General features: G+C 41.6%; 1 protein-coding gene across 4 annotated transcripts in view; it reads left to right on the plus strand.

Annotated features, from left to right (window-relative positions):
* The window catches only part of GABRG1 (gamma-aminobutyric acid type A receptor subunit gamma1), a 93504-nt gene that overhangs the window by 17199 nt on the left and 51936 nt on the right, over window positions 1-24369 (plus strand). For 3 of the 4 annotated variants that reach the window (XM_033946195.1, XM_033946179.1, XM_033946187.1), the window contains exons 2-5: window positions 7500-7648; window positions 9387-9454; window positions 14775-14995; window positions 21092-21174. In XM_033946195.1, coding sequence (XP_033802086.1) covers window positions 7500-7648; window positions 9387-9454; window positions 14775-14995; window positions 21092-21174 — 521 coding nt within the window. The remainder of the gene's footprint in view (window positions 1-7499; window positions 7649-9386; window positions 9455-14774; window positions 14996-21091; window positions 21175-24369) is intronic. The other variant, XM_033946205.1, reaches the window with a different exon arrangement.

Here is a 24369-nt window from a genome sequence, read left to right on the forward strand (position 1 = left end):
ACCCCTGATCTAGGCCTTCACAGTGCTGCTGATCAACCAGTGCTAAAAGGGGCATGTAAGGAGGAGTGTCAAGGGCGGGATTTGGGTGGGACGTAGGCCATCCTAGACTTAGTCGTACTGCATGTATAACCGAAAGTTTTACAATACTGCCTAGACGGAAACTGGACATTGTGACTTAGGCCATCTAAAACCAGGACTAAGTCACAAGTAGGCATCCAAAGTGACCAGATAAGCACTGCAGACACAAAGTATAGACCCCCACACAGTGTCCCAGTGATCACTGACCCCCCCCCCCTACCCCCATAAAAATCATAATAACTTTACATTTCTGCCTCCAGAACTTCAGCACCTGGCAGCCTGGCATAGGAAAGCCTAGTAGAGCTGCACAAAGTATAGACTCCCACAGAACTTCAGCACCTGGCAGCCTGGCATAGGAAAGCCTAGTAGAGCTGCACAGAAGTTACTTAAGTGGTCTTGGGGGTGGATTAGTGAACCATAGAAAGGAGGACCCAGGCCCATAAGCCACTCTAATCACTGCATTCATGGTGAAAAATGTGAGCCCCCCACAAAAAACCCTAACCCTTTTGTATTGCCATATAAGTGGCTCCTGCAGCCATAAGGGCTATTGGGGTGGTAGATAGGTGGGCCTAGTAGATTCCGGGGGTGTTTTGGGGGACTCACCATGACCTATAAGGGAGCTGTTGTGAGGTGTGTATGTGAGACCCTTTTTGTGAAGTTTACAGCAGTACCTTGTAAGGTACCCCACTAATCTGGTGCCATGTCTGGGTGTCCAGTCCCTTACTTTTCTGGCCCCTCCCACGCCCAAAAGGTCTTTTTCTAGGCGTTTTTGAGTTAGAAATTTTTGGTCGAAAATGGGGTATAAAGTATAAAGTTGGCCGACTTAGCATTATGGGTGATCAGATGGCTGGACGTACAGTTAGACGATTTTTGAAAAAAAAATATGCTGGATGTATTTTTCAAAAATGGACTTTTTCCCGTGTCCAACTTTGGGCGACTTGCGACTTAGGTCAAAACGGACTTGGACGTTTCTTTTGATTATGCTCCTCCACATGTACAAGGGCCAATCACCATCAGCAATGGGATAACACTGAGGCAGAACCTCTTTGAATCAATCTAACTTCCTGCTTTTAGCATATCTGGACTTAGCACCTCTATAAAGCAGAAAAAAACATTTCAAATCCAACAAAATGTACTTTAATATTTTATATTAGGAGTTGGTCTCCATACCAGTTTCCTAATTTTTATGTAGGTGCAATTTTTCAATCTCTGTACTTGTTGAACCTCTCCATTCTCCTAGCATCTTTTCCTTAAAATGCATGCCTAATGTGACCATTTATTTTTTTTTCCATCAAAATGGGACATCTATTAATATTCAGCCCCGCCCCCAATTTCTTCCATTCATTTTTTATGTACACATAATATCTTATTAATTCATAATGGTAAACATAAAATTAAAAAAAACAAAGCACACTGTACGCAGAGAAAATGTTAATTATCATTTACGAATTTCAGATTTTTTTCAAAGATGTCATGGCAGATTACTTTAAAATATACAATGTCACCTCAGTAACTATAGAAAAATAGACAAATATAGTGCAAAATATAGACAGCAGATATAGGGCTCCTTTTATCAAGGCGCGCTACGGGGGTTAGCGCGTTGGACATTTCATCACGCGATAACCCCCGCGGCAGCCTAAAATCCTAACGCCTCGTACTAGCATGTCAGGTGGTTTAACTGCTACCACGCCTTTGTAAAAGGACCCCATAAATTCTCATGTTCGGACACATTTTGATCACTAAATTTAAAATAAAATAATTTTTCCTACCTTTGTTGTCTGGTGATTTCATGAGTCTCTGGTTGCACTTCCTTCTGACTGTGCATCCAATCTTTCTTTCTTTCGCATCCAACATTTCTTTCACAATCCAGCCCCATCCTCTTTGGGTCCAGGTCTCTCTCTTCCCTCTGTTACCCTCCCCAGATCCAGTGCCATTTCTCATTTGTACCTTTGTTCCAGGTCTCCCTTTCTTTCCCTCCTCTGTTATGATCTTAAATCTCCCTGTTCTTCCCCAGGGTCCCTCCCCCTCTGTCTGAACCTCCCATAGTCCTGCATCTGCCTCTTGTCTTTCCCCTTTGGTCCAGGCCTTTATCTCTAGTCTTTCTAATCTGCTTACAATGCCCCCCCCCTTTCTCTGCCTCTTTCTTGCCTTCCTTCCTCCTTCCCTCCCAGCAGATTTTAGCATCTCTTTCTCTTCCTTTTCTCCCCTCAGATCTGGTATCTTGTCTCCTTCCTCTTTTCCTCCTCCCAGGTCTGGTATCTGTCTCCTCCCCTTCCCCCTTGCTCAGGCATCTCTCTCTCTCCGCTCCCTTCCTCCTGTTCTTCCCTGTTCTTCCTTCTCAATTTATTTTCTGCCTCTGTCTAAATTCTTTCTTACTATTCAGTCCTCAATTTCCCTCTTTCACTGTGTCTATCTATAGCTTGCTGCCTCTTTCCCTCACCCCTTCCAGTATCTAACTCTATTCTCTTCCCTCAATCCAGCATGTGCCCTTTTTTCTTTCTCCTCCCCACTTCCTTCTAGCATCTGCTTCCCCCTCTCCCCCGTTTCCATTCATTGTCTGTCCCCCTCTCTCTACTTCCATCTATTGTTCACCCTCTGTCTCGCCCCTTCCATTCTCTTCCCTTTCTGCTCTTTCAATCCAGTGTCCACCCTCTCTCTTTTCCATATGGTATATTCCCTCTTTCTATGCTCCTTCCATAAACTGTCTCCTTTGTACATGATTCATTTCAGCTTCGCTCCCCTCTCCATTTTTCTGTCTCCCTATGCTCTGCAATCTCTCTCTTCTCCTTTCTTTCCTTCCTTCCCGCTCCACTCTGTGGTCTGGTGTCTCTATCTCCTTCCCTTTGATCCCCATGCCCTGACATCTCTCTCCCTCCATGCTCTGGCACCTCTTCTCCCTCCTTTCCCTCTGGTCTGGCATTTGTTTCCTGTCTCTCCCCCCATGTCCTGGCATATTTCTCCTCTCCTTCCAACTCCCCCTCCCCTCCATTATCTGGCATCTCCTCTCCTTCCTATCTCTCCCTCCCTCCTTCCTTCCTTTCCCATGGTCTGGCATCTGTCTCCTCCCCCCCCCCCCATGGTCTGGTATCTCCTTTCCTTTCTCTCCCTCCTATGGACTTGGCATCTCTCATTCCTTTTCCTTCTCCCTCCTTCTGTGTCAGCATGTCCCCTATCTACCTATTACTCCAATATCCAAAACCTCCTTTTTCTTCTTTTTTTTTTAGTATAAACTTTTTTATTCACCAACAGGAAAGATATACACAGACCAGAGAGAACACAATCATTTTCTCAGTACAATGCCACAATACAGATTAACATGGTAACACCCAACTAGAAATCCCAGATATCAGCGAGAGTCCAGGCCTGTACTCTGATAGCCTGGAGCCCTCCAAATCCATACTAGACACAACCCCCCAACCGCTCCATCCCAACACCCCCCACCCCCAAAACCCCACCCTCAACCCACTGGCAAGACGGGGGCAACTGGCTTCCGCAAGCGATTGACCACCTGGCTCTTTATCACAGGGGGCAAAGTATCCAAATAAGAAGCCCAAACAGACAGAAAAAGCTTGCTCCGAGATCCAGAGAACCGAGCGGACGTGGACTCCCAGTCCATTAATAGATGCAATTTATTGCGCCAATACCAGATGGTGGGCGGGGTCCTTTTTCTTCTTACTGCATTCACCCTGTGTCCAGCATCTCCCACCTGTCTTCCTACTCACGTCATGTCTGTTTTTTCTTCACCCTACAACTTCCATGCCCAGCATCTTCCTGTGTTCCTTTTTTTCTTCCTTATCTGATTTTGCAGCTTTCTCTTTTCCTGAGCCAGCCAACCCACCATCTACTCACATTCCATTCCAGTACCTCCCTTTTTCCCAACTTAATAGGCCGGGATGGTATAGAAGTCACTCAGGGAATCAGCCCTCAGCTTAATTTAGAGGCAAGTGTTCCAGTGCTGCTGCAAGACTGGAGGTGATTCTTAGCTGCCATCAGCCCTGCCTTCGGCTGTGGTACCGCTAAACTGGATGGTAAAAACAAAGAAGCCGCGGGACTTTGCCACTTGCCTGCATCGCTCTTAAGTTCTGCCGCTCTTGATCTCCCCCTCAAAAACAGGAACTCACTTCAGAGGGGGGCAGGATCGAGAGCGGCAGAACTTAGAGCAATGCAGGCAAGTGGAAAAGTCCCATGGCTTCTGTCTTTGTTTTTGCCATCCAGTTTAGCCAAAGGCAGGGCTGATGGCAGCTAAGTGAGCTGCCTGGATCAGGAGGACCTTCGCTATTATGTGCAGAGGAGACCGAGGAGATCGGGAAATCATACCATCTCTTTGTCCTTCTAGCGGGTCCTCGTAAGGGGGATGGCACTTCTAAGGCTACTATTGCGCGCTGGATCAAGAAGACTATTGCTTCCGCTTATCATTCCACTAGGGGTCAGGCAGCTTCTTGGGCTGAGTCTTCTCTAGTGCCTCCAGTGGATATTTGCAAGGCTGCAGATTGGTCTTCTCTGCATTCCTTTGTCGGACACTACCGTGTGGATGTTCACGCACATCGGGACATGGTATTCGGTGAACGTGTTCTGGTGTCGGCCCTTTAGGGGTCCCACCCTTGATGGGTACTGCTTTGGTACGTCCCATTCGTAAGGACTATACCAGTATACCAAGCGATACAGAAGGAGAAATTAGGTTCTTACCTGCTAATTTTTTTTCTGTTAGCTTGTAGACTGGTATAGTCCCCCACCCTATCTGTCTTTGTGCGGTGTTTGCAGGTTTTTTGCTCACGTGCAGATTTTGAATTTTTCTGCGGGTTCTAGTATTTTTCTAGGGCCGGGGAGAATTAAGAACAGCGGCAATGGCTCAGCTAGCTTAGCTGGTGAGCTATGGGGATGTTTTACTTCCACGATCAAGTTCTATGCATGTTCCAACAGTTGTTTAAAGATGTTTGTCGTTTTCTTACACTCCTGTTTCGAGTGTCATTTACTGTTTTTCAGTTAAGAAATTTCCTAGGTTCTGCTTAGCTATTCGGCAAACTGGAGTAGCAAGAGGGGCATGCTATACTGATATACAAGTTTGATTTCAGTCTCCACCTGCTGGTAGCAGTGAGGCATATTACCCATTCGTAAGGACTATACCAGTCTACAAGCTAACAAAAAGAAAATTAGCAGGTAAGAACCTAATTTCTCCTTTTTTCTTAGATATATTCTGAATGTCTACTATTAAATCTCTGCTCACTTCTTCTGTTTGTGATAGAGGTCTGTATATCACACCAATGTAAATATATTTACCATTCCCTCTTTCCAAATTGATCCACAGTGCCTCTTCCTTGCCTTGCAGATCCTGGAATTGTGTGGCTTTAATATGATCTTCTCTTAATTTGATCCCTCTTCCTTTTCTTCCTACCCTCCTCCTTTTCTTCCTTTAGTGTTTAGTGCGTGCCAATCGGTTTGCACACCTTAGTAAAAGAGGACCTATATCTTAGTATAACTACATCCCAGTCATGGTTCTCCGTGAACCACATCTCCGTGATCACCACTATATCCATCTCATCTTTTCATCACAGCTTCTAGACCCAGAATCTTGTTTCCTGACTTTGAGCATTAGTATATATTGCTTTCCAGACATTGCCCCTTTTCCTATCCATGTAGAGGTATTAAGTGATTTACTTGCCTGAGGGCTTATACTCACCCGGGGGCTTTAATCACCCAGCCCCATCACTTCTAATTTAATGACCTCTTTAACAGATTAGCCAGCCTGCCACTGAAGACACTTCTTCCCTTCTTTGATAGATGGATGCCATCCCTGCTCAGCAGCCCTTGGAAAATCATTCCATGGTCCAGGAAGCCAAAACACTCTCGACACCATCTACGTAGCCATACATTTGTCTCCAGGATGCGGGTTTCTTTGACCTGGCTTTTACCCTCGACAGGGAGGATGGAAGAGAATACCATCTGCGTACCTAACTGCTTCACCTTATCTCCCAGAGCCACAAAATCACTTTTGATACGTTCGCAGGGGTAACTGGCAGTATCATTAGTGCCATCGTGGATGAGCAGCATTGAATAATTGTCATCAGGCTTGATGAGTCTTGGCAATCTCTCCGCATCATCTTGGATTTTGGCAGCAGGCAAACAGCATACCTCCTGGGGTATCATGTCCAATCTGCATTTGGATGTTTCTATATCTCTCAGAAGGGAATCGCCAACCACTAGTACCTTACTTCTCCTAGTGGTTTATGGATCCATCAGTTTTTGGGATTTCAAGCTTTGGTCCTTCCTTTCCCTTGGATGCTCTCATCTCCTCCACTTCCAGGGCAGCATACCGATTCTTCAGTCCAAGGGCAGGTGGAGTCACAGTACCAATCTTGCAGGGTTCCGTAATCTAAGTCCAGCTGTCTTCCCTCATCACAGCCTCTTCTTCGCCACTGCTGGAAATCCTTGATGCGTCATGAACCATTTCATTGATGTACCTCTTATTCTCATGGATTCTTCTCAGTCTTGCCACCTCTCTCAGTTCTTTTACTTCCTTCATGAGGGATTCAAGCTGAAAGACAGCTTGCACATGGAACCACTCCCTCTGCCTGGAACACATTTTTTGTCTGCACAGAGACAGAAGTTGTAACCTGAGCAGCAGCTTTGGTGATACGATGTTTCCCAGCCATACTGTGGTTATAGAAGTGCTTACACCTGGAATTAAAAAGAAAGAGCAGAAAAATCCTACCAAAGCAATGCCAAGAAAGCTCCTCCTTGGGGTGGTTGGGAGGGAATTAATCTCATGGGTCACCTGTGGAATCTGATCTCTAAGAAAGTCCTCAGAGTTCAGTCTGAGCAGACTGCACTTATATTCTCTCGAGGAGCGCAGAAAAAGGGGGGACATGATAGAAACATTCAAATACATCACAGGTCGCATTGAAGTGGAGGAAGAAATCTTTTTTTCTTACCGGTCCCACGGCGACAAGAGGATATCAGCTAAAGCTCAGAGGGGGAAGATTTCAAGGGGACACCAGGAAATACTTCTTCACCGAAAGGGTAATTGATCGATGGAATGGTCTTCCACGACAGGTATCGAGGCCAGTAACACGCTTGACTTCAAGGGACGATGGGACAGACTGGTGGGGTCGCTTAAGAGGAATGCTTAAGAGGATTCTCGAGGGAGGCTTAATAGATGGATTCTCAAGGGAAGTAGGGTTCTTGAATGGGCAGACTTGTTGGGCCGTCGGCTCTTTTCTGCCGTCATGCTCTATGTTTCTATGTTAGTCCCTTTTTGTTATACTTTATTTAAATATTTATATTCAGAGGCATCAATGTGCAGATGCCTGCTTCAGTCTTATTTGTAGGGTGAAATTGAGTACTTATATATTAAGATTTAAGTTTCTAATATTTATGGTCCCTTTATGTTGCTGATTTTTTTCAATTATATTTTGACCTATTAGTGCTGATAAAGTAGATGATGAAGATGATGAGGACCTAACTGTGAACAGAACATGGGTATTAGCACCAAAGATCCATGAAGGAGATGTCACACACATTCTGAACTCCTTACTTCAGGGATATGACAATAAATTTCGTCCAGGAATAGGTGGTATGTAAACTTCTAAACTCTTTTTAAAAAATGAGGTTTTTCTAACGAACCATAAATTTATATGACTATGCTCCATATTATGGACCAGAGTTTTAATCTCATTCTAGTCACGTTGCTTCATCTTGTTTTAAATGGAGAAAGTATGCAGAACTTGGCTTATGGGATTCTGTTTAGCTCTTCTGTATGTTTGTATGTATATCTATGTTGGCTTTGTGATTTATATTTATGTTATTTTATGTTCAGTCTTATATCCCGCCAAATCCTCACAAATCAGAGTTCCAGGTGGGTTATAAGCAGCACAATACTACTTAGAGTGTCATGTAGGGTAAAGCATGTTATAAAGAGTTATACATATTACCTGGATTTGTCAACATGCTACAGCAGTATAAGGTAATTTAGTATAGGGCAATACAACAAATAGGAGATAATTCTTAATATATTACATTGAGTTATTCACATGTTACACAGTACGGGTAATATGTCAGATAAGAGCTTGTTTCTCAACAACTGTCTTTGTTCCTGTTGGCTTCTATTTTTTAGTCTGCATTTCTTTGAGTCACTGGTAGAGATTTCTTTTAAAAAAATGTTTTCTTTAAGTTTCTTTGAAACAGATTGTGTATGTTGGTTGTACAAATATCAATGGGATGTGAATTCCATACTTTTGCTGTGGTGTGTTTTATATTTTATACCTTTCAGAGTTGAGAATGATAAGATTAAGTTGTTAGAATTACATTGGTCCATAGATCTTTCTATTAGCTTTGTGAATCTGGAGAAGCTATCTAGAAAGTCGCCATATAGCATTTTGAATACCAGGCAGCATAATTTGAAATTTGATCATTTTACTTTTGGTAATCAGTGCAATGGTGTGACAAGGTTGAATTTTGATTTGTAATGTATAATTTTAGCTTCTGTATTTTGTATTATTTGGAGTTTAACAGTTACTTCTCAGTTCCTCAGGTATCTATAGATTCAATTCAGTACTAATGTTTCTTTATACAGGAGAGAATGGTCAAGTTGTGTTCACAGCTTCAAATGTGATGTGTTCATCATGACCATCTGCAGTTCCTGGATCCATGGCAGGGATGTTGGTAATGGTTACATGGGTTCAGGTTCACAGGCAATCACTTTAGCATTCTCATGTCTCTCGGTGGTCACAAAGACCCAGGAGTTTGAAGTCTGACGTCCCCTGACAGGTTCTGTTAAGAAAGAGCTGGCATAGTTGAGTTTCCTTCAGCATCTCCTCAAGGGGGTAGATTTGGAAACAGTGAACTAGCTGTTGGTATGACTGGTACCAATACCCACTGGTCCATTTTTCTTCTTGTTTTCATCTTATCAATGTTCTTATTCATGGGAGTAGTGGTGCTGGTGCTAGCAAGCCTGTACAAAATGGAGATGTAACTCATCAACTCCCATGCCCAGCCTTGTTTTACCTATCAAACTGTTCTACAACAGAAACAAACCGCTTTTTCCGAAGCCAAGAGATGCTGCATTACAAACCAGGTAAAATTGAGGCAGCATTTCCTCTAAACACAGGAGCCAAATATAGGCTGTAGGGATTACTTGACATTTAGAAGATACTTTTTAGCTAGAACAATGTAGGACGGACAAACTGGATGGCTCAAGTAGTTTTTCCTAAAGATATCTACCTTGTGATTTTGTTAAATTATTTCATACCTCTTTTTTATACATACCAATAATCTTAGTATTTTTTTCTCTTTCCTTCTTTTTCTTCTTACAGTGAGACCCACAATAATAGAAACCAATATATATGTTAACAGCATTGGTCCAGTAGATCCTATTAACATGGTAAGTCATGAAGCTTAGAGTCAATGGGTTTTTAAAAATAATTTTATTCCATCCTATTTTTTCATATGCGCTTATTTTTTTATAAACTAGCACATTTGTACATAAACTGATTTGAAATTAGATGTAGAATTCTTGTAATGAAAATGTGCTACCAGTATCAAAAGGGATAATGATACGGCAGTTTCTAAAGAAATAAGAAGGCTTCTAAGTAGGAGATTATATCAGAGTCAGAATATCCTTGGCAGCATTCTTGAAAATGTTCCTAGATTACATGCAGAGCCCCAGAGGTAGGCTGAGCTTTGGTGTCTCAAAACATGAATAAGATAATGGTTCATGAAAGAGTGGTTTTTTTTAGATTCCTTAGAAATTGAGGAACCTTTAAGAAATGGGTAGCCTATTCAAGGAGGATGGATTCTAACCAGAATTAAATTTAGATGTTGGCACTAGCAATTGAAAGAAGGTAAGACACAATGGCAACAAGCTAGGCTGTGCTGAAATGCATACCACCATATTATCTGCATTCATGCCCTTCAGCTTAATGTGGTTTTCTACAAAGATGATTAAAAGAAAAGACTAGAGGTTGCCTATGAATCATTTTGCTGGTTGTGCATTCTGGTAATGAGTCTTGGTGGCAATTGCTTTCCCTCACATTTAAAATATCATTTAGCCCAGAGGAAAGAAGAGTCCTCACAACCAGTGCTCCCTCTAAGCGGGCGGGTGTTGTGAGCAAACTTTTTTCGCTGTGAGCTAAAAATATCGGGCGCCAGCAAGTTATGAGCCAACTCGCCCGATTCTCCTCTCGCCGCCCTGCCATCTGCCGTGCGCTGTGACGAGAAACTTGTGCGCTGCGATGTAATATTTTGTGCGCCAGCGCACGCCAGCGCAGCTTAGCGGGAACACTGCTCACAACATCTCTTTGGACCTCAAGGATCTACAATTTAACAATAACATGTTCCAGGAGACATTATAAAGGGATTCAATGAAGGGTTTTAAGCACATTAGCATGTAGAAATGCATTAGTGTATTTTAACCACAAAAGATATCCAAACAATACAATGGGCATCTTTAGAGGTTAGCATGCACTAGCATACTTAGCACCTTTTGTTGAATCCCCCCATAGTACTCTACTGTAGAGTGATTAGAATAATCCAAAGGCAAGTCTAAATTTCTTACCTGAGCATGCAAAGAAGAGTAAACTGGGGAGTAGCTCTTGTTTTTCCAAAGAATTGGAATGTATCCAGAGAATGACACGGGTATAGAATTTGTCCCTGTCCCTGTGGTGAACAGCAGGTGCCCCATCCCCCATCATCCTTTAATAAGGAGAGAGGAAGAATCAGAGTATGAATGGACACAGCTACTGACCCTCAAGCCTTGCATTGAAGAATGCTGGTATAGAAGGACTGAGGTTGAGATGGACACTAAAGAATGACACGGGGAGGATACCCACACTTAACTGCAGGGATGGGGACAAATTCTGATCCCGTATTATTCTCAAGGGACCCTCCAAGGTTGCGGGGGCAATTGAGGGAAGCACAGCCACACCAACCCAAACCAACAAACTAACAAAAAAAGCCAGACAAAGTTAAAATAATAAAAGCTTTTCAATAGCCCACTGCTCAGAATAGAATTCAAGGTTGTTTAAAAAGAGAATTAAGGAAAAAATTATATCTAAACAGACCTTGCTCCAAGGAACTCACAGCTTCAGCTTTATGAGTGAGATCAGGAACTATATTCCCACATGCATCCCCAAGGCCCTCATGCAATTTTTTTACAATCCTCCATGACTTATAAACTTTGAACAACTTTGTGTCATCAGCAAATGTAATTATCTCACTAGTTATTCCCAACTCTAGATCTTTGAGAAATATGTTAAAAAGCAACAGTCCCAGCACAGACTGTGGATCCTGGATCAGACATAGATCCAGCGGTCACGTTACTGCTTTGATGTAAGCCAGCTTCCTGATCTCGTCAATAAAGCTAAAGCTGTTATAAGCACTGCAGCTTTACATTTGTTATCTCTGAGTGCTGTTATATTACCTATTTTGTTTTCTGCTATGTTATCTTATAGGTTCTGTTTGTGAAGAATATTTTAATTATCTGATCTGTGACTGTTCTGGGATCTGCGGTCACATGACCACTGTGATGAAAGCTAGCTTCCTGATCTTACTCATATAGCTGAAGCTGGTAGCTCCTTGGAGCGAGGTCTGTTTAGATTGAATTCTATTCTGAGCAGTGGGCTATTAGATTTATCAAAGATCTAGAGTTGGGAATAACTAGTGAGATAATTAAATTTGCTGATGACAACAAAGTTGTTCAAAGTTTTGGTTTTTTTAAAAAAATTTATCAACTTTTCACATTCAAATACAAGCTTGTAATATACTTGAATACAAAATCTAAAAGAAAAAAAGAAAATATATATATGGTGAAAACCTCCACGTATTTTTTTGCTCCATAAGATGTACTTTCCCACCCAAAAAAAGTAGGTGGAAATGTCTGTGTGTCTTTGCAGCGAAGATAACAATTTTTTAAACACCCCTGTATCTTTTTTAATTCTGGTGATCCAGCGTGGTATAGGCAGGAGCTTTCCGTGCTCCTGAACCTCCCTCGCTGGACGACTGCCTCCTCATCTCTTGCCGCCAGTGAGGGAGGGGCAGAAGCGCGGAAAGCTCCTGCCGATACAGCGTTGGACTGACAGAATTTTAAAAAGGTATCGCTGGGGGAGGGGGGCTGCCTACCACTAGACCTGCCTACCAGTGCTGGACCGACAGAATTAAAAGAAGGTACCAGTGGAGGGGGCTGCCTGCCTGCCTATCTGCCTACCTACCTGCCTACCACTAGACCTGCCCTGTACCTTTTTCCGACCTACCACTATACTACCAGAGGAGGGGACATGAGTACAGGACATGTGGTTCAGAATTTTTTTTTGTCTTGGTTTTCCTCCTCTATACTAGGTGCGTCTTATGGTCAGGTGCATCTTAGAGAGAGAAAAATATAGTACTATCCCACATTACGGTAAAAATTTTCAAAGCGGCTTACAATAATAAATTAAGGGAAAGGAAATGTGATTTCAAGTAAAAAAACAAAACATGAAACTGAGGGAAAAAATTTGAACTACAAGTGTCAGATAGGAAAGATGGGAAGGAAAGTGCATGTAGGTGACAGGGATAGTAGCTATGTTGTGTTCATAAAATCACTTATAAAATATATAAATCAGGGCTTAATGAATAAAACATAAAGAGTAAGCATCAGAGAAGAGAAATGTTTTTTTAAAATCTCAGATTTAAAACAATCTAGAGACATTTGCATTCTCATGATAAAAGGGATGGGACAACTTCCCTATGAGGAAAGGCTGAAGTAGCTAGGGCTCTTCAGCTTGGAGAAGAGATGGCTCAGGGATGATGTGATAGAGTTCTATAAAATACTAAGTGGAGTGGAAAGAGTAGATGTGAATCTCTTGTTTACACTTTCCAAAAATACTAGGACTAGGAGGCATGTGATGAAGCTACTAAGTAGTAGATTTAAAACAAACTGGAGAAAATATTTCTTCACACGACATGTAATTAAACTCTGGAATTTGTTGCCGGAGAATATGGTGAAATCAGTTAGCTTAGCAGGCTTTAAGAACATAAGAATAGTCTTACTGGGTCAGACCAAAGATCTGACAAACCCAGTAGCCCATACTCACAGTGGCCAATCCAAGTCACTAGTACCCCGGCCAAAAACCCAAACAGCAACATTCCATGCTACCGATCCAGTGCAAGCAGTGGCTTCCCCCATGTCTTTCTCAATAACAGCCCATGGAGTTTTCCTTCAGGAAATTGTCCAAACATTTTCTTAAAACCAGCCATGCTATCCGCAGCCAATCAGCCTCGAAAGGAGCTGGAGAGCTGGAAGATTGCTGCTGCTCCATGCATCAACTGGCTACATTGGACCTGAAAGGTATGTGGGGGAGGTGGGAGGGAGGTGTGGATATCAATTTTGGCAGGCAGAGAAGGCAGAAGGGATTCCTCCTGTCCCCCCCCCCCCCCACCAAGACTGTCGAGGAGTCGGGGAGGGGGAAGGGGGAGCATAGGGAATATGGGGAGGGGATGTGCGGGGGGCAGTTTGGATTCTGCTGAGACGGGAGATCCCTCATATACTGCACCACCAGGTCCTGCGGCAGGCCTGGTGGAGGCCTGCAAGGCATCAGGAGGGAGGGAGATGGTACAGGGCAGTGAGGGATGAAGGGGGCAAAGGGTGCAGATCATGGCGGGGAGGGGGGCTGGGTGTAGAGCCTGGCAGGGGAGGGAGGAGGCACTGGGTACAGATCCTGGCAGGGCTTGGCACTTTAATATTAAGCCCCCGTCTTATATTTGAGTCAACCATTTTTCCTCCTTTTTTGGGGAAAATGGGGTCTCTACTTATATTTGAGGTATAGTGTTTCCCCGTTAGTTTGCAAATTGTGGACTCACTAATTTGCGATATTCCTCCGACCATCATCTTACTGTACTAAATTCAGGGTACACCAATCAGGAGTTACATTTCAAAGCAGCTCCTGATTGGTGTAGCCTAACTTTAGTAACAGGAAGAGGCGGTCGGAGCATACTGCGAGTGATTTTGCACCCGCCGGTGCCCCAGCTGCCCTCTCCTGTCTCGAGCGATTTTGCACCCATCAGCGCCTGGGCTTCCCTCTCCTGCCTCTCCTTGCTTTTTAACCGTATTCGCAGGAACCCCTGTGAATTTTGGGGGAGTACTGTATATGGTAATTGGGGCACAATGGGGTGCAGCTATCATTTCTTCTCTGTATTGTGGAGAAAAAAAATGACTTCAAGACATCACTGGGTCAAGTGGCACCAACAATGGTGGAAATGAAGACCTAAGGCACTAAGAAAAGTGCATGACAGGAAGAGCAGAAAAGCTGAAACCTGAATATACTGATCACGGAGGATGTAGACTAATTGTATGGCTGCTAAGGTCCTTATGCCTTATCATTTGGGTTATGTGTAAGTAATGTTAGAGGCAATTATATCACTAAATTGTAAAAAATGAAGCAGAATTAATAAGATTGGAAGAAAGTTTTTAATATTTCCTGAAATCAGAAACATCACGTTTGCCTTCATGAGCTTTATGAATGTTTGTGACCAGTCAGACACCATATTTGGTTTATAAAAGAGTTTATACCTATTTCTGAAGTAAAAGCCCAGAAAAATATTATTAGTCATAGATTAAGAAAGTCACTACTTATCTCTGTAGATATAACTTGAGGATACTAGTATCCTTTGGTCTGATTCATTACGGCACATATTTTGTTCTTGTTTTGCTTTGCTTTGCTTTTTTTCAGGAGTATACTATAGATATAATTTTTTCCCAAACTTGGTATGACAGTCGATTAAAATTTAATAGCACTATGAAGGTGCTTATGCTTAACAGCAACATGGTTGGAAAGATCTGGATACCTGATACCTTCTTTAGAAATTCACGGAAATCTGATGCTCACTGGATAACAACTCCAAATCGTTTGCTGCGAATCTGGAGTGATGGACGGGTATTGTATACACTGAGGTAAACATCTTTACCAGTGAAAATATTGAATCTTGATAATATTTTATTGTAAGAAAGTAAGAGAGAGAAAATAAAAACAAATGATGGTGACTCCAGTAATAGTGCTGGAATTTAAATACTGTCTGCCTGATTTTCAGACTACAGGAGATAGCTGACTGTCTCCCGCAGTCTGTGGTGAAATCAGAAATTTAATAAAAATGCCGAATCTGGTGACAGGCATTAGATTTCCAGCTTACTTTTGCCTGGCTGAGACTAACTGCTATTGCTTTCAGGTAGAGTGAATTTTCCATTCCCGGACTCTTTCATTTGAAGATACTTCATTTTGCCTAAAATAGGGATCACAGTACTGGTTTTATATATGGCTTCATTGACAATGGAGAGTCAAGTAGTATTCGACTCTCCATTGTCAATGAAGCCATATATAAAACCAGTGATTAAGAAAGTATTTTTTTTTTTAAGTTGAAGTTGATATGTCCTTTTAGAGGAATTGTTGAGAGCTATTAATTTTAGATCTGTAGTACAGGCCTATGTATATCCATTATTTGATTATTGTAATTCACTGTTAGTTGGCTTGCCAAAGAAAGATCTAAGAGCTGTACAGGTCATGCAAAATATGGTCACTAGGCTTATCTCAGGATTACCTCATTATGGGCATTTTACATAAATTCTAAAGTGATTACGCTAGTTGTCTATTCATTGGTGTAACAAAAAAATTCTAGGGAAAAACCAATTATCGTTATGAATGTAGAGATCAGAAAAGGCTGTTGTCAATAAAATATAAAAGATCTCTATGCCTGAATATCACATGATCACATAAATTTTGATTATAGAAATAGCATATGCTTATAGATGTGCAATCTTGCCAAGGACCGAAGTCCCTATAGCTAGACCCAGTAAAGTCCAGTAAAGTAAACAGATCAAACCAGCTATGTCACTCGAAGCCCAAATGATGAAGTTACGATTCTTATTTTGGTCACACCATCAGAAGAGAGAGATCACTGGAGAAAGACATGTTTGGGAAGATTGAAGGAACCAGGCGAAGAGGGTGACCTGTAATCAGATGGCTGGATACGCTGAAAACAACCATGGGGATAACGCTGGAGAACCTTGCCGGACTAGCACAAAACCTATCTCTTTTTAGAGCCGCAATTCATCAAGTTGCTAGGACTCAAGCACGAGTCGATGGCACCTAACAACAACAACAAAGTAAGCAGAAGGGAACTGGGAGGAAATCTAATGATTGATAGGAAAGAGTGTCAGGGAAGCAGGTGCAGAAATAAGAGGTTCACACACAGGCCGTCTTCATGGTGAAAGTTGAGTGATCATCTTCAAACAAAGATAAGTCAAGCTTTCTGGGTAAAAGAGGAGCTTAAGTTGTAGGCGTCTTGAAACAAAAAAGTCTTGTGTTATACTTTAAATTTGTTGAGGGAATTTTCCAAATGAAGAGAAGTTGGGAGTGTGTTCCATAGGGTAAGTGCAGTTACAGAAAATATGGTGTGGTGAGTAATATCAGGTGATATGGTGCAGAAATGGTATTACCAGAAGATTTTGTTGAATGGAATGGATGTTCAAGTCGGACCATAGGGAATGAATAATCAGTCTAAGAAGGCAGGGGTACATGCATGTCTAATTTTGAAAACTATCAGGAGAATTTTATATGTGCAAGCAGAAGAGAACATATCTAGAAACATAAAAAAGGGTGACAATTTTTTTCAGATATATTAGTGATAGGAGGAAGGCAAAAATTTGAATTGTGAGACTGAAAGAAGCTTGAAACTGCTATGTAGAGACTGATGAGGAAAAAGCTAACTTGCTAAAATACTTCTGCTCTGTGTTCACAGAAGAAAATCCTAGAGAAGGACCATGATTGGCTGGCAAAATTACACATGAGAATGGAGTAGATACTATACCATTTACACAAGAAAGTGTTTTTGAACAACTTGAAAAACTGAAGGTAGACAAATCCATGGGACTAGATGGCATCCATCCCAGAATATTGAGGGAGCTCAGAGAGGTTCCACAGTATTGGAAAAGATCAGATGTAGATATGGGAGAGGTTCCACAGTATTGGAAAAGAACAGATGTAGTCCCTCTTCACAAAAGTGGTCACAAAGATGAAGCAGAAAACTACAGGCCAGTAAGCCTCACTTTGGTTGTTGGAAAAATAATGAAAGTGTTGCTAAAGGAAAGGATAGTGAATTTCCTGGAATCCAATGGTTCACAAGATCCAAGTCAACATGGCTTTATTAAAGGTAAATTGTGTCAAACTAACCTGATTGAATTATTTGGCTCGTGAACCAGTGAATTGGATCGAGGTTGTGTGTTAGATGTAATTTACTTAGATTTCAGCAAAACGTTTGACATTGGTCATCATAGGAGGCTCTTGAATAAACTTGATGAGTAGAATTGTGAACTGGATTAGAAACTGATTGACGGACAGAAGCCAGAGAGTGGCTGTTATGGAATTTGCTCTGAGGAAGGAAAGGTGAGTAATGGTGTGTTACATTGGGTCTGATTCTGTTCAGTATATTTGTGAGTAACATTGCTGAAGGGTTAGAAAGTAAGGTTTGCCTTTTTTGCAGATTATTCCAAGATTTGTAACAGTGTGGACCCCCTGGAGGGAGTGGAAAACATGAAAAAGGATCTGTAAAAGTTAGGCAACTTATGTTTAGCAACTAAAATTCAATGCAAAGAAGTGCAGAGTGATGCACATAGGGAGTAGAAATCTGAGGGAACCGTATGTGCAGAGAGGTGAGAGGCTGATAAGCACAGATGGAGAGAGGGACCTTGGGATGATAGTACGACAAAGCAATGGCTTTAGCAGAAGGATGTTGGGTTGTATAGAAAGAGGCATGACCAGCAGAACTCATGTAATTGGCAGCCCAAACCTGACACTAGAAGAAAAGAGGTGTTGATGCTCTGACAGCAGAAGAAAGGTGGTGTTGATGCCCTGTACAGGTCATTCGTGAGGCCCCACCTGGAATACTGTGTTCAGTTTTGGAGGCTGTATCTGGCTAAAGATGTAGAAAGACTTGAAGCGGTTTAGAGAAAAGCAATGAAAATGGTATGAGGCTTGTGCCAAAAATCATACAAGAAGAGATTGGAAGACCTGAATATGTATACTCTAGAGCAGTGGTTCCCAACCCTGTCCTGGAGAACCACTAGGCCAATCGGGTTTTCAGGCTAGCCCTAATGAATATGCATGGCACAGATTTGCATGCCTGTCACTTCCATTATATGAAAATCTCTCTCATGCATATTCTTTAGGGCTAGCCTGAAAACCTGAATGGCCTGGTGGTCCTCCAGGACAGGATTGGGAACCACTGCTCTAGAGGAGAGTAGGGACAAGGGAGATATGATACAGACATTTAAATCCTTGAAAGGTATTAATATAGAAACAAATCTTTTCCAGAGAAAGAAAAATGGTAAAACTAGAGGGCAGGAATTGAGGTTGCAGGGTGGCAGACTTAGGTGTAATGTTAAGAAATTATTTTTTCACAGGGAGATGGTGGAGATGAGAACGATGACGGAATTCAAAAAAGTGTGGGATGAACACAGAGGATCTCTAATTAGAAAATGAATGGCATAAAACAAACTAAGGCCAGTACTTCAATGTCACCATGCACCACTGCCTGTGATTCTGCAAGGATCCTAGGCGCCAGAAATGTAGGCTTATAAAACCCTGGCCCATATTTCCAGTGTATAGGATCCTTGCTAGCTGCAATTCTGTAAGTTGCACCAGTCCATGATTGACACGCCTAGAAAACGGGCATCTGCCATGGTAGTTGCCATTTACAGAATCAGCCCCTTAATACCTCCTCTTGGGGAAGCATTAAGTGCATCTGTGCTAACTCAGGCTCCTATGTTCTAAATTTACAGTGCCTTTAATGATCAATACTAAACCAGTTGAAGTATTTTAGCTCCCAAAGCACATAATGGCTCTACGTGGTCTTTTCCATGCTTCATAGCATTCTTCGATAATACTATGTAAATGTAGTACAATGAGGTAATTAATATTAAAATGAGCACTGTGAGTGATGCCCAGATACTTCCTGGTGGTGCACGTAATGCAGCATTGACCTTTAACACTCCAAAATTACTGGCAAGTCTGGAGGTGCCAGTATTGTGTTAAAAGCACGTCTCAGGCATGTGTATTAAAGGCGTGTCTCATGCACATGCGTCAAAAGTTTACAATGTCACGTTTGGGCTGCCAATTACATGAGTAATGAAGATACATCATACTTGATGGGGGGGTTGCCAAATACATGTGTGCCAAAGTGCATCTCATTACATGTATCTTAAAAGCACGTCTCATACACGTCCATTAAAAACATATGCCGGCAGGACTAGGGATTCAGTTTGCATGAGAGGTGGAAGTTTAAAAAATACATGGACAGCATTTACTGTATGTCCAAGCATCTGCATGGTTTGCTGGTAGTTCTCTGTCCCTCTCCTCCACCTATGGCATCGATGGATGCTTATGATGTGTGCCCATGATGCACTACAATAAGGCACATCTATGAATGATGCTCATGTGTGCCTATGATGTAACATTTTTTGGCACCTGCACACATTTATGCCTCTTTCCTTGGACTCTTCTGGGCATGTGTCAGTCACTTTTCCCAGTGACTGATCGGATAGAATTTCTGTGAACCTCCTCTGAGCTCATTTGCATGTGAAGTTCTTGAAGCATCCTTCATCTTTTTCAAATCAGAAAATTTACCGGCACTATAATGACCCACAGGATTTTAATAGTAAGTTTAGAACATCAGGGTCTCAGTGTGCAGTCCATTCCCATTCTCTGCCTAAAACCTGCCCAGTTCTTGCCCCATAACACAGCATGCAGTTAGTGTGCTAATTAGCAAGCACTGTTTTGCCTGCATGTTTTGCCACGCTTGTGTGCTCCTAGCATGCATATAAATTTGTGCACTAAAATGATAATTCTATAAGGTGTGTACCAAATACACATGTAAATGGTTAGAATACCAACATTTACGTACATGTGTGTATACATATGTGCATACATGCCACAATTCCATCAATGTGCCCCTTTGTATTTTGGGGGGTATGGTTTTCAAAAGCATTTTCAGTGATGGCCAAGTTTTGGGGAGCTTCAAGTCATAGTGTATATGAGGTAGGTTGTAATTTATAACTAGTAATTATATTTATAGGCTATTTGTGATTTCCTTCTACCATTTGAGCACTGCTTTATGATTTTACAGGGGAATTGTACTTGGCGGTTTCCTGTAATCAATTACATATTAAATATCTTGTAGCAAGTTTTTGTTTGCAGTTCCCTTTGACAGCCCAAGCAAATTGTTATTATTTTAATCAATGTTATATCAATATATTTAACAATTTGTCTTCTTTTTCTTTTTGTTTTCCCTTTTTATTGGTTTTCTCATTGGTAGAAACACGGCATCAGATTTCTCTGGATTCTATACAGCCACCCACTTCATTATCTTTGCTTTGTGCTGTGACTTAAGGTGTTTTATGTTTTACTGATCTCAGTATTCGATGATATTATTAGATTTTATATATTTATACATGTATCCTTGTTTTATAATTTATTTATTAGCCTGTTATTCATTGAGCCTTTTGCTGCTTTAATTACTAGATAACCCCTGATACAGGTGTCTGACAAAACTTAGCCAAGTCAGGCTTTCTAAAGCTTTGTTTGAACTTTAACATTTTTTATTTATTGTTATAAAAATAAGTGGTTTTGAAGACTTCATTTTATCCTTTGATGTTGTATTGGGTTCTCCTTGAGGTGGTTGCCTCTGTTTTGCTTTTATGTAGACTCTTCATCTTTCTTAAGCACTGGCTCACTTCCTCTAGTTGACATATGGTTAAATTCTGTGCATAAAAAATTAATTCTGCAACCGATGGAATTTTGCTCAAATTCTGCATTGTGCAGTTGCACAGAATTCCCTCAGGAGTTATAGCAGAATATAATTCAGTATCGGTTACCAGAGGTACCTCTGAAGGTATCTTGAAATGTTGTAATTCAGGTTGATTTTTATATCGTAAAGGGCAGAGATGTGGCTATATAAATTAATTTATCCTTTTATCTAATTATTTAACATTTTTTGTTAGGTTGACGATCAATGCTGAATGTTATCTTCAGCTTCATAACTTTCCTATGGATGAACATTCCTGTCCACTGGAGTTTTCAAGCTGTAGGTGATATTTTTCTCATTTATTTTTAAAATTCTGCTATATACATGAATATTATGAGTATTTTATTTTTCTTTATTCATTTAATTTGATTTATTTAGTTTTACTTACATCAGAAACAAAATCTGTGATCCATTCTTAGTGTCAGTTAAATATAAGTAGAAACTGGTGGGCCAGTATTCAAAACCATTTGGGTAGTGATAGTGGATGCCATCTGCATAAGTGGATTTTTTTTTTTCTGGCCAGTGAGCAATGTGTAGATTCTGTCTATTCAAGTTGCTGTATGACCAAAATGTATGTATCTGAAAGGAAGTAGAATTAGCGTGTTCTCAACATAGGGTTCAAAGTAATGTGGAGAGTGGCAAATTCATCTACTGCCTATGAGGCCCTTTTACTAAAGCTTAGGGCTCCTGTGCTAGCATTTTTAGCGCGCGCTACATTGCCGCGAACGCTAACCCCATGCTACATGCCAAAAACTAATGCCAGCTCAATGGTGGCGTTAGCGTCTACTGTGCGCGGCCATCCAGCGGGCGCTAAGCGCGCACTAAAACTGCTAGTGCAGCTTAGTAAAAGGAGCCCTTAGTGTGTGCTAACAGACATTAGGATGTGCTAAATCCCACAAGGCCCATACGTATAAAATAGGATGCACAGCATTTAGTGCATGCTAATTCCATTAACACATGCTAATCTTTCGTAAAAGGGCCTCTATATAACTCATTTTCATGTCATATATTATATGGTAAGAAGGCAGCACTTGTATGTTTACCACTGTTGAATTTAGAGTACTTTTACATCAGCACACCTATTTGAAAAGCCTATTATATAATGGCAATAATGGTGCATTATAAAACAAGGACCTAGAACCATCCCTGTAATGCACAAATGCTGACAAACATTTACACTTGCTCCAAAGCTGGTGTGAATGTAGCATGTGTACACTTTTTATAATTATAAAATGCACATGGAAATCACAGTTCCACCTCTGCTTCACCCAAACTATGTCCCCTGGAATGCCTACATGCAGGTTTCCCAAAAGCAGGTGGTAAACCACTTTCTGTTCACATGCTTTCTACACAGCTATGCAATTATATAATTTTATAAAACCCCATTTCTCTGTGTAAAACAAGCTTTATACCTGAGAAGAGGCTTTGGTGGCACTTACCCGTTTAGCAGTAGCCACTAATTCTATGAGTCATCTAATTGTGAGTCATCTGTGAATTTATAGTAGCACTGATCTGAGCCCAGGGCAAACAGGCCAGCTTTCATAGAAAGCAAGCACTTTCTTAAGGTAAGTACTTCTCAGCTCCTTTACTGAGCCTATAGTGTCCTCCTGGCACTTTTGTATAGTTCCACAGAGTGAAGGTGGAATGGACTCCACCCTCTGTCCAGGCACCTGGGATTAAAATTAGGACAGTCCTTTTCTTCACCAGGCCCTTTACAGTTTCAAAAGAAAAACACCAAAACCAATATCACACATTAGAGCAAAGTTCATTCCTGTGCACCAGTGCTACCTAGTTTGCCTAGAGTTGGGAGAAAAGAATTGCTGAGTTCACTATAAGAAGAAAAATGGCTTTTAACAAGTACACAGAAACATAGAAACTGACGGCAGAAAAGGGCCAAGGCCCATCTAGTCTGCCCATACCAATGTCCCACCCCCTAACTCCCTCCGTGAAGAGATCCCACGTGCCAATCCCATTTTTTCTTAAAATCCGACACGCTGCTGGCCTCAATTACCTCCAGTGGAAGACTACTCCAGCGATCAACCACTTTTTCGGTGAAGAAATATTTTCTGGTGTCACCATGAAATTTCCCACCCCTGAGTTTCAACGGATGCCCTCTTGTTGCCATGGGACCTTTAAGAAAAAAGTACCAACAAAAATCCCACCCAGGATCTTCAGTGAACTCTATCCCCCCAAATCTGGGTTTCACACTGTGACTGTTGGTGACTTAAACCACTTCAAAATGAAAGGCACTTAGCAAACAGTTCAATTCACACACAGCCAGCCAGGCTGCATCGTCTTGTGCACAGCTTGATAATTAGCACCTGTACCCAGGCTTCCCACACTGCTTCTGTCACAGATCTCATGTCACAGATTTCCAACAAAGTAGGTTTGGACAATATCTTTTGGAATCCTTTTCAGGCTTAGAATTCAATGCCATATCCCCTTCCCTGAGGATTTTTTTTTAATTTTCAGTAGGACTTAAAATAAGAACAAAACTAAAGAAGGCAGCTTGTTTAGGAAATTGTTTTTATCCTTTTTGGTGTTAATGGCAACCTGGAGCTATTAAGTCCTACATGTGAGAAGTTTCTGTCCTGATTGTTATGTCCCCATGTTATGTGGGCATTTCCTCAGTTAATGTTTGTTTAGATGTGTATTAATTATGGGTGCTCTGTGGACTCAACTACCCAGAGGGCTTTGTTGTCCAGTGGACTGGGCTGCTTCCACAGCATGGGCCCGCCTCCTTCTTCAGTCAGAGGAAAGCAGTGGCTATATTTGCTGAGCACATGCCAGAGTGAGAGCCTGAGTGTGGTGTTCTCCCACCTGTTTTTTTCACCCCTCAATTCTGACAATCAAATACAGCTTAGATTACTTCTAAGTCTGGAAAACGATGTCATCTCCACAGTGTGGACACTCCTAGCATAATCCTGATATTAGTGGAGTGAGAAGGAATGTACAGTCTTCAACTGCATTGAACTACTATCTGACTGTAAGTTGTTTGCTTCATTATTAAAGAACTGTTCAATTGATTCAGAGTTTGACTGGTGACATCAAGATTAAGGAATTGGGGGTTGGCTGAACAGGAAACTCTTACAGTGGCCAGTAATTTAGAGAAGTCTTTGCTTCAGCACAAAAATCTGAAGACTTTGCAGAGAGCTGTATCTGTGAAAAAAAACCTGACAAACTATTGGCCTGGTGGCTGGGAGTGAAAAAAAAACCTGACATGGCCTGGTGGCTGGGAGTGAAAAAAAAACCTGACAAACTATTGGCCTGGTGGCTGGGAGTGAAAAAAAAACCTGACAAACTATTGGCCTGGTGGCTGGGAGTGAAAAAAAAACCTGACAAACTATTGGCCTGGTGGCTGGGAGTGAAAAAAAAACCTGACAAACTATTGGCTTGGTGGCTGGGAGTGAAAAAAAACCTGACAAACTACTGGCTTGGTGGCTGGGAGTGAAAAAGAACCTGAGAGACTCTTGT

The sequence above is a fragment of the Geotrypetes seraphini genome, chromosome 1 (genome assembly GCF_902459505.1).
Source record: "Geotrypetes seraphini chromosome 1, aGeoSer1.1, whole genome shotgun sequence".
Taxonomy (NCBI): Eukaryota; Metazoa; Chordata; class Amphibia; order Gymnophiona; family Dermophiidae; genus Geotrypetes; species Geotrypetes seraphini.